Below are 11,190 nucleotides of genomic sequence, written 5' to 3' on the forward strand. Positions count from 1 at the left end.
CAGGAACAGAAGTACTTGCACGTACAATGATGCCTGAAAAGGTGTAAGCATTAAGCCAGGTGATCAGAAACCCCTCAGAGAGGGGTGAGGAGATGAAGACCTGTTTTGGGCCCAGCAGCATGGCCACCCTCTCAGCACATACCTGCAGGAGTACTGCGTCCAGCTTTGGAGTCCTCAGCACAAAGACTTGTTGGAGCAAGTCCAGAAGAAGCCACAAAGATGATCAGAGGGCTGGAGCACCTGTCCCACGAGCACAGGCTGAGCTGGGGTTGTTCAGCCTGGAGAAGAGAAGGTTCTGGGCAGACTTTATAGCAGCCTTCCAGTATCTGAAAGGAACCTCCAAGAAAGCTGGAGAGGGACTTTTTACAAGGGCATGTAGTGATAGGATGAGGGGTAATTGCTTGAAACTGGAAGAGGGCAGATTTAGATTAGAAATCAGAGAGAAATTTTTCACTGTGAGGGTGGTGAGGCACTGGAACAGGTTGCCCAGGGAAGCTGTGGATGCCCCATCCCTGGAAGTGTTTAAGGCCAGGCTGGATGGGTCTTTGAGCAACCTGCTCTAGCGGGAGGTGTCCCTGCCCACGGCGGGGGGGTTGGAACTCCATGATCTTTAAGGTCCCTGCCAACCCAAACCCTTCTGTGATTCCATGACAAGGGGCTCAGCCCAGCCTCCCCACGGGAAAGCCTCCTGCTTTCAGAGCTCGTGTCAGACTGCACAAAAACACAAGGGAATCCAAACGGATTTACTTTTTTTTTACCTCCCAAGGCCTGTCCCTGCTGGACCTTGGTCTGGCAGTGCTCCTTAGAGGGCACAACCTTCAGAGACTTGCTCCTGTCTGCCAGTGTGCCGTTTGCACTAACTCCACCCACGCTGGGCATGCCCAGGGAGGGGCAGTCGGCTTATCTGAACTGGTTTTAACATTTATTGCATTTTTTCACCCCCAGGGCCCGCTGAAGACACCCACCGCCCCACGCTCCCTCCCTCAGCTTTTGGGCCCCGTCGCCGCAGCGCTGAAAGAGCCCGCCCCCTCCCTCCCGCGCATTGGCTGGCTCTGCCTCTCCAGCGCCCAATCGCTGGCTAGAGTGGTCGCCATGGCGACGGCGAACGCCGCGCGGCCTAGGCGACAGCATGGCCGCCTACAGAAGCGGGGTGCTCGTGGGGAACTGGGAGGAGGACCTCTCTCTGGAGGAGGTAGCGGCGGAGCCGGGCCCCTCTCTCCTCTCTGGCTCCCGGGGAGCCTCGCCCGCCGCTTCCCCTCGCGGTGTCTCCCCCTGATTCTGTAAATTCTTTTTAAGCCCGAGGTTGTGAGTGCTGGATAACGTCTGCCCCTTCTCTCCCCTTTGCGAGCAGGAGCGCCTGAGGGATTTTATGCATAAAAGAGAACGAGGAGAACTTTTGATACAGAAAATAAACAAACTTCAAGATAATCTTTTCAAGAAGGTAATTTTTTAAGGAGGTTATGTCAATCCTCTATGACTCCACATAGAACTGCATAGCTGGTATTAGTGTTCTTTATGCATTAAGAATGCTATGGGTTAGCATTTTATATGCTAAAATACTTCTGATATTAGGTTCAGATAATTCTGTAAAAAAATGATGTATATCTTAATTTAGATACAGCTGTCGGTGTCTAAGGATGGATTTCTTCATTTTGGAGACACTGTGATGCTCCTGCACCCAGACAACAAATCCTCGGTGGAGAATCGCCCTGGAGAGTGCCGCCGTCTGACTCTGGCAATTAATCTTGATGAACTATCCGTGTATTCAGCCAAATCATTGCAAGTCCCTCGTGGAATTAGCGCAATCGAGAGCGTGGACCCCGTGGGTCGAAATACTTTTTGTATCTTAAGGTTTGGTACTTTATTTTGAGTTGTTTTCAATTATTATGTTAGCTTTCAGAATCTTGTTTTGAGAAACATGCAGTGAAGTTTGCTAATATACAAGTGAATTTCAGTAAGGTTAGTTTATTTAAGAAAGACTCTTTAACTTGGGTCATGCATTAAGCTTGATTCTACTCTGCATATTACTGTGAATAACGCCAAGGAAGTTTAAATCAGCTTAGAACTCATGTGAAAACAGAATTGAGTTCACTGTATCGCTTGGTAAACCCTGCAGCTACTGCAGCACAGTCGTATTTCAGCTATGGAATAAAAACCATGTCCAAATATCACTTAGTATTACTCATTCTCCTGCAAATAAAGTCTCTGGAGCAGAACTTTGTGTCGATACTTTTGCTGTACATGAAGCTGACAGTGTTTCTGTTCTCCTAAAAAGCCCCTGACCAAACAGCATATTCTCTCCCTCAAAGACTGACTGACTTCCAGCTGCTTGTGGGAGAAGAAACAGAAGAACAGGGTCCTGATCAACAGTGGAAGGCTCTCCCTGAGTGCGTGCACTTAGCAATTATAATAGTGCACAAGAGTACAAACTAACCCATTTAATCCTGATTGGGCAAAACACTTTGGGTTAGACCTAAGAAAGAATTTTGATGCCAAGAGCATAATTTAGGCCTTCTAGAACTGCAGCCAAAGTATTTTTGCTGAGCTGCTGTCTGATCTTGGAGTCATTGGCACTGAATGCTATCAAGTCCCTCCTTTACTGACTAGTAAGTTCATCGGCAATGTAAGTTTTTTACTCTGAATACACTTAGAAAGTCTAGCACTTAATTTAGTGACTCTTTAATGTAAAATACAGAAATAATTCTGCAAATAGGGCTATAACAGCATGTATGTTGATGTAATGAACAAAATTATTGAATATCAGTTACATATATTATTAGCCACATAAGTTAGAGTAAACACACACACTGTTCTGCTTTTAGTCTGTGATTTTTCAGATGCTTCTATTAAGTATATCTTAAAGGGGGTCTCAGTGCTGAATTCTCATTGATTTTTCATTGGACATTATCTTTCCACCCTGCACGTTAATGAATACATCATAAAAAGTAATTAGTACAGTCTGTTTCTATTCTGTTAAATATTTTAACCAGTGAGTCAAGTATGAAATGTCTTTTCAGATAAGATACTTTACCTATTTCTAAAAGTAAACTTAATACGAAGTGTTGCCACAAGACCTAACTATAGACCAAAACAAACACACAAAAAGAACAGTAAAGCTGATTATTTGAATATCTTTCTTTTTTTTACAATTTTAACAGTGTTGATGGAAGTGCAGAAGGTGAACCCATTAAATTTGGGCAAAAATTTCATCTTGGAACAACAGGGGGGTTTTCTGGGCAAATGGTAAGGCAATAATAAAGTTGGAAATGACAACAGTAGCATATACTGATAGTGTGCATTTAATCACTATATATATATGCGCAAGGCTGTGCAGTGGTTCAACATCTTAGCTTTAGAGAACAGATCCAGACATAGATCAAAATAAGCAATACCTATTTAGAAAGTTTATGCAACTTGCCTGAGATCAGGTGTGCAGGTCTAGAGGGCTGTCAGCCAGAATGACCGGATACAGGAGATTTTAAAAAAGAAAAAGGAAATTAAATTAATTGGTGAATCATGAAAGAATTCGTCATTGGGGGCTAGGGGGATGTTACTTTTTTCTCTAAATAAATCCGAAATGAGAAGATTTCATTTCTTGTGAAGATAAATCTACAGCAGGTATAAGAAGTAACATACTGTTCTATCGTTCTGAGGGAGCAGATTTCTATTAAAGGTTAACGTTGTTTCCCTCTGCAAGTTAGAAGCAAATAAGACGTTACATGTTACATATGCACTCAAAATAAATCACCACAACTTTGAAAAAAATTTCCCTCTCAACAACCATTTTGGTGAGAGAGAATCATTGGAATGAAACTTCAATTTTAAATTAGTATTCAACAGTCTGTGTATAGAATGGCTCCTTAATGAGTTTATAAGCAGTATAGGATCTATGTTACGGGCTTTGTGTGTGTAGCTTTAGCTTGGCAGACTGATTTTTTAGGAGCCGAGAGAAAGTTTTTTGTGTTGAAAAATACTTTTTAAAATTACATATCTTGTTTTATATTTATACTGTCCTTAATATATATTTTTATTTACAGTTATATCTAGCAAGTGACCATAAATCATTTATAAGATTTGCTAAAAAATCTCACCTTCAGCAAGTATTTTTGACAGAAAACCTTTCCTATTTGACTTGCTGGCAAGCTACCTTCTTGGATCCGCAGCTGCGTCTTGAACATGAAGGATTTCCAGTTCCTGTAAGAAATTAAAACTGTAGATAAAGTAATGAAGATTTAATTGAAACACTAGATGGAGTACTTAGAAAAAAGTTGTGTCCATTTTATTTATATATTTTCCTTATGTAAGTTCTGACCAATAATACTAGGAAGGGGGAGAAAGAAGGAACAATCTCTTTAACCTGGGAATCTGCACGTACAACTATTAGTTTCTGGTGTTCATTTTGAAGTTGACTTGCTCAGTTTTTCTCTCCAGAATTTTTTTAAAGGTTGACATTATCATGTTGTGAGGATGCAGTTCTTGGAATCTGCTTTTAGGGTCTTCTGAGCACTAAATTGCGTTTCCAATACTAGGAGCTGTGATTAATTAAAAATTCCTGTACATTAAATTTAAAAAGTATTAAAAAAAATACAAACCTAACGCATCTGAATAAGGGGATGCTTATGCAAATGTGGTTTTTAACCTTTTGTAAATACATTAAGCAGATACAGTATTTTCCTGTTCCACATAACTGCTAGGCTTCCTGGAGTACTGATGTGGAGCAAAATATCACAAATATTCCTCTACAGCCTCAAACTGTGACTCATTTACGTGAATCAGCTTACTAATAAACACGGTCAAAATTATGTAATTGTCAGAGACAACATTCTTTATTCACAGTATTGGTAAATGGAGGTGACTAAAAATTGATTCTGTTATACATAAAAAAATTGCAAATTGGTAAATACAAAGGTCCATATCTAGGCTGTGTCCCTAAAACATCAGGATCTCTCATATGGCAAAGATAATTGTAAGAGGAATTACCCTGATGGCACAGGCCACTGGAATGACTCTCTACTACTTGCCTGACTTTATTTTATTTTTTTAAATACCCAGCGCAAGAGAGTGGAATGGAATGTATTGGACAGGAGAACGTGTCTGATCTGAGGGCTAAGCATTTGGCTGGTCTGAGCTGTTAAGACAGTTGTGTTGAGAACTGATAGAGTGTAAAATACCTCGCTGTTGATGTACAGCAGTCTCAGAGTGATACAGAGCAATGCAGGCTCACACTAGCAGTAAATAAAAACATTTTATGTGAATAAGAATAGTTAAAATTGGTGTTAAAATGTCTATCAAGTTTCTTCCTTTGTTTTTTTTTTTCCAGGCAAACTCTAAAATGATTATTACTCATTGCCATACTAATCGGAGCTTAGCTGTTCCAAGGAACTTTTGGACATGGTAAGAATAATTTATAACTGGCAGGGATGTGCATAATGATGTGCCAACATCAAGAATTACTGTAAGAAGCAAGATAGTTGCTTTAGGAATGCACTGAGGCAATGGAAAAGAACACACAATGCACATTCTCCTTTCCCTTATTTTATTTCTGGACTGTAACGTGTGCCCACTGTGATGCCTCAGACAATCAGCTCCATCTTACTTCTTTGTTCTTGGTTTTTTTTTTTTTTTAATTCATATCATATCATGTTTATACCCTTCTCTAGTTTCTTGGTGGTTCTCCCTTCGAATATCTTAAGCAATTACAGTTATTTGGTTTTTTTTTTTAAGAAAAAAATGAAATGATAAGAAGTGTAAGGAGAAAGAGAACTAAATAAAAGCATACTGCATAAAACTATATTGCTCACATCCATATGAATCAATCTCTCAACAAATTGAAGTTAATCCAACAATTCAAGTTAATATGCATGCATTAAATTAATATTGACTAAGCATTGTTAAGAAATAGACCAAGTGTTTCCCATTAAATTCTGAGCAAGGTCTGAGCAAACGTTTGTATCAGGTGTTTAAGGATGAAACAAGGTCTGAAAGTTTGAGGCTGAAACAGTTATTAAGTAACCAGAGTCTTCAGTCTCAGAGTCCTCAGTCAGAGAGAAATGGTGATGGGAATGGCGATAAGAACCTAACCAGCTTGTACATACCGAGTCGATGTATCAGTGCCTTATACTGACGGGGCTGCTTTAGCTCTGAAGATAGAAAGGTGGCATTTCCCTTTGTTTCCTGTGAATAATTTAGGAATTTAAAATCAAAGTGAGCTTGTAAGGGTCCGATATTTGAAAGTGCATGGTGATATTTCTGCATAAGACAAGAGAAACATGAGAAACCTTGAACAACTTGCAGATAATGCAGATTTGCTGAATTTGTGTATATATTAATTCCCCTTACCCATCTCCTTTTCTTTGACTTTGCAGGTCTTATTTTGGAAAAGAATATGAAGTAATTTGTCACACTTATCTGGACTCCCATAAAGCTGAAGAAGATAAGAATTACTGGATAATAGTTACAGGAAATCCTGGTGATGAGAATGGTACAATGATTGATAGACCCAGCCCTCACCCAGGCGGGATCAGCAAGAATGAGTTTCATGAAGAGACATAGAATATAAAAATCCCAGACGACAGCAAACAAAGGTTGATGAGATTCTGGTTCTTGGGTTTTCTGTTCAGATTTTAGTTTTAGAGATGTTTGTTTTAAAAATGGAAATGAAAGTCTACCATTAGTAGTATTGCATAATCTCATTAACTCATCGAGGTTGTACGATGGGCAAAAACTAATAAAATTTGATGAACCACGCACAACATCAAAAATTCTTGAATCAGGAAGGATTTGTTTTCCTGTTTTCATGTTCACTGATGGCAAAAGATGTCAGAATCCAGGAAATCTAATATGTTTTCATTACCCTACTGGCTTTCAGAGCGTATTTAACCAATTCTTCCAAAACCAAAACAGTGCCACACTTTTTAAAAGGATGAGTGTACAGTTTCCAAAACACTGAAAACTAAACTCATGCAAGCTATCATGGGATACTTTGACATTTAAAGTTCATCTGAAAGAAAATTGGTTGTTGAGCTTGTTCCACGCTCTGTCTAGCACAATGTTGCAAATTATTAAAAAATCACAAGTGCAGTCTCTTTATCTTGAGATTGGCTTCAGATTTAAGATAATTATTTTAAAAAGTATAAATTGAATTTTTACCTTTGTCCATGTATTCTAAACATTTAAATGCCAAGTAATTGAGAACTTGAGCACAGTGGTAGACTAAAGACTTCTGACAGCCTTATCCATGTGTCCGTAATCAATCCATAACCACTTCTACCAAGTTAGACAGCAGGGTAAAATTGCCAGAGTCAATTAAGCCCTCACAAGTTTCATGAAAGTAAATGCCAAAGTAGAAAAAAAATAAGAGACACTGTGAGTTTATCCAATAAGAAAAAGATCGTAGTCTATGTTCATACCTAATTAGACATTAGACAATCCACATGAAAACAAATGGTCCAAGAACAGTAAAAATTTCAGCTAGAACTCACATTTTCTTATACAGCAAAATCAACTGAGCAGGAGATGCAAAGGCATAGAAAACATATATCATTACTTCATACAGTTGCCTGTCTTTATATGGAGGCTGAGACAGCACCACAATCTTCTTAATGTATAACATTCAATTATATCCATTTAGTAAAGCTACACGTATACATATTCCATTTCTTACTGTGCCACAAGGGCAGGCTCTTTCTGCACAAAGCAAGTGAATTTCTGAGTAAAATACTACATAAATCTCCATTCTCAAAAAGGATTCCAAAGATGTTCAGTGTTCACAAAGGTCAAATAAAACTTTCTAAGTTTTACCAAAACAAACCCACTAAACTTTCACAGAAGAAGGGACTGATCCGAACATGTTCAGTCTTCAAGCTGTATCCCAGATAGACTGTTTCAAACCCACTTGCCTTTATTCAATACAAATTAAACCAGCAGACTGCAGAATAGGCTAACTAGCTCTTGGCATACAGGGTCTTAGAGCAGGAGACAGGTGCGGTTCTGTGACATGCAGGTTTGCTTTAGGGGAGTGTATCACAGAAGGCAGTTTTTGAATCCTGCTCCTAATGTGTAAACCTTCGCAGGTCTGTTATAGATGAGCTGTTATAGAGGCAATTATCTTTAGGAACTTTTCCTTTCTGTGTAAAGATATGAAACCATTTGCCATCATGGCAAATGATGCATGTTTTTAAAGAGGCACTATTATTACTGTAATTTACAGAGATTAAAATTCTGCACATTTTCCAAAATAGATTGACATTTCCTGCTTTGATTTTGTAAGTATTAAACTAGAAAAACTTAGGCTGTGTGAGTGCCAGTGTTTGTAATTTGACCATTGTGGGCATTTATTGGTATTAGGGATAGCTATTTTGAATCTGGCAAAGTCTCTTTCCTCTTGGTTAAATGTAAGAAACAAGAAGAGGCCTTAAACCAAAACCATTGCTGAAACAAAGCTTCGTGTGAACTCATGCAGGAATGAGAACTGTGTGGGCAGAGTGCCTTGGCTGGCTAATGTTATGGATAGGAGTGTTTGTGTGAGTGTGTGTGTGTTTGTGGGGGAGCAAAGCAACGCAGACTGTACAAAAACAAGTTTTGTAAAGTCTTAGAGGAAAACCAAAGAGATAAACAGATACAGAAATGAGTACAGAAGTAGGTAATGTTGGAATTACGTGCTGATTAAAAGTAGCTTGGAGACTCTCTGTGTGTTTTGATCAGTCTGTGCTCATGGGAAAGAGCTTCCTGAGCTGTTGGAAAATAAACAAAATTGAATCAACAATTCCTGATTACATTATCAGTTTTTCTTCTTACCTAATACAGTTTTAAAAACACAGATTTCTATGTAGCTTCTTATTTCATATAATACATGTTTATAATTCAGCCAATTCATGATATCAAATAAAGATATTTATGTTACCTAGTTTTTCTTTTAAAAACTGTATTTTTACACTTCCTAGTATTGTCCACAGGATGGCACCACTTTTTTCTAAACACCACAATTATTGCTACATGTGTAAAGCAACCTGAAATGTTTAAATCCAAATGAGTCTCTGGTTCAATGCCACAAAAGCTAACCGGCTTAAATCAGGCTTGAATTCTGGGCTAGGAGACGTCATTAATGTTTTATCCTGGTTTTGGGAAATAAAAGTTAAGCAAAAAAGGTAAATAGGAGAACATAGATCATTGTGTACTGCGTACAATCAACTTAAAGCTAATTGGAATACTAATTAATTTCTAACCAAAACATACTTAGAGGAAATGATCTTTAGGAGCATTTGCTTTCACTTTCTATGTAAAGATATGAAACCTGATCTGTGACAACCGATGCATGTTTTTATAGGGGCATTGTTATTACTTACTCCAATTTAGAGAGATTAAAATTCTGCACATTTTCACACTAGATTGACATAATCCTGCTTTGATTTTGCAGGTATTAAACTAGGAAAACTTAGGCTGCGTAGAATGCCCTGCAGTGTTTCTAATTTGGCCATTGCGGACATTTATTGATAAACACAAGATTTAATGTCAAGAATTACAGGACTGAATATTAGCGCAGAACCTGAACAATCCTGCGACTCCCAGTTAGAGACTAGTGGGCAGGGTACTGGCGATCTGAACCACGCTCCAGACCTGCCCATTGTGTAGCTAAGGGGAGGCACTGGATTTCGCTTGTCCCAGTATTGCGTATCATGAAATATGGAGGGCGATGCTTGCCTCGTTTGCAAAGCACTTTGACATGTACCAACAAAAAGCAAAATCATGGCTAAGGAAGCTTTTAATGCTTCTTTCAAATTAGACCAAATATGGATAGCTCTATGAAGTACATTGTGGGAAGACAAAACTCACTTTGCCTCCATTCCAGGCAGCTCAAAAGCTGTTCGCATGAAGCTGATCCTGAGCTATTAGTCCTTGCTGAGGGACAGGGTGCATTAGTTCAGATTTAGTGCTGTGCTAATACAGCTTTTCACAGGCCTAAGGCACGGAGAGAACTCACATCTGCACATGCTTTGCTGTGCAAACGTGTGTTAACAGCACAATATTGATGTAAAGAAAGGTGCAGAGAATTCAAAGAGTCATCAAAGAAAAGCATCTTCCTCCTAGTAACCTCACACATTGGTAACACAGGAAAATGAAAATAGAGTTTTAAATTTGCCTTTTCACTTTCCCTCTCTTTTGCATGCTTCCCCAATTCATATTTCACATCAGTTCTCCTCTGCCATGTCATCTAGCCCAAATTTACTGATTTGCTGTGGTTATAAAGTGCTCTTCTAGCACTCAGCACAAGTCCCTGTCCCCTCTCCCTAATCACATCGGTATCTTAGGCTGCTTTGCTTTTCGGTGATTGTCATGAAGTATTGTTTTAGCTCAGACAGATCAGAGGAGGAGACCATATGCAGGTTTAGTAACTGGATAAAAAAGCTGAGGAAAAACAAAAAGGCACAGAGAACATTACAATAAGAAATTCCACACAGCAGTGGAAGAAAATATCCAAGCACTGGAAAATTTGGTGGAGTTGGCAGGTAAGAAGGTGATTTTAATAACATGTGTGCCCACTCACCCTAAACTAATATGGCACATCTGTTGTAATCTGGAAGGGGAATGTTCTTTTAAAACCATAGTTGTTGCTTTAGAAACACTTAAGACTGTTTAATGCATGAAAACTAAACTAAGGGCTACACAAAATAAAAATACAGATGTGAAATGCAAAATATAAGTGGAAATTAGAAAATCTATACATCATTTTGTCATCTACACATTTCTTCTGTTCTGTTTGAGGCTTTGTCCCAGGTCTTGTCTCCATCCTCTGCCTGACCTGCCTGATTTCCCTGCCTGTACAGAGAAGGCCAAGCCACGGTTTGCCTGCTCCCCTCTTACATGCTGGTTTCACTTCACCCTGGAAGCCATAAAGGGGAATCTAATCCTCAATATTGCATTCCCCAGGGTAAGAGGAGGAGTGGAAAGACCTGTCACCTTGCTAGATGTGTGCTATTTCAGCTGGGATACGAGCAGCCACAATAATGTCAACTACATTATTTGCACGATAGGTTTGAATTACTTATAATGAGAGGGACAACTCGCCAAGTTGCCAACTTGCCAAGGGGGACCCACCCATTTTGGTTGGTTTGGTTTTGGGGTTTTTTTGTCAACACTCTGTGTGGAGGTTATGTAATGAAACAATTGACACTTCATTTTTGTCACTGGTGG

General features: G+C 39.1%; 1 protein-coding gene across 1 annotated transcript; it reads left to right on the forward strand.

Moving 5' to 3' along the window:
* The first annotated feature begins 1,129 nt into the window (after window positions 1–1,129).
* CFAP161 (cilia and flagella associated protein 161) lies at window positions 1,130–6,552 on the forward strand. The gene is made up of 7 exons (XM_074156452.1): window positions 1,130–1,192; window positions 1,352–1,441; window positions 1,616–1,851; window positions 3,159–3,243; window positions 4,038–4,196; window positions 5,321–5,394; window positions 6,366–6,552. Exons 1-7 carry the CDS (start codon window positions 1,130–1,132, stop codon window positions 6,550–6,552), a joined length of 894 nt encoding a protein of 297 aa, XP_074012553.1.
* The last annotated feature ends 4,638 nt before the right edge of the window (window positions 6,553–11,190 follow it).

Source organism: Numenius arquata, chromosome 11 (assembly GCF_964106895.1).
Source record: "Numenius arquata chromosome 11, bNumArq3.hap1.1, whole genome shotgun sequence".
Lineage (NCBI taxonomy): Eukaryota > Metazoa > Chordata > Aves > Charadriiformes > Scolopacidae > Numenius > Numenius arquata.

Excerpts from the sequence above, each read along its gene's own strand:
- CFAP161 (XM_074156452.1), top strand. The coding sequence starts at position 1,130 with ATGGCCGCCTACAGAAGCGGGGTGCTCGTGGGGAACTGGGAGGAGGAC. Across the intron at positions 1,442-1,615 it reads AAGATAATCTTTTCAAGAAG|ATACAGCTGTCGGTGTCTAA; the intron begins GTAATTTTTTAA and ends ATCTTAATTTAG. Across the intron at positions 1,852-3,158 it reads AATACTTTTTGTATCTTAAG|TGTTGATGGAAGTGCAGAAG; the intron begins GTTTGGTACTTT and ends CAATTTTAACAG.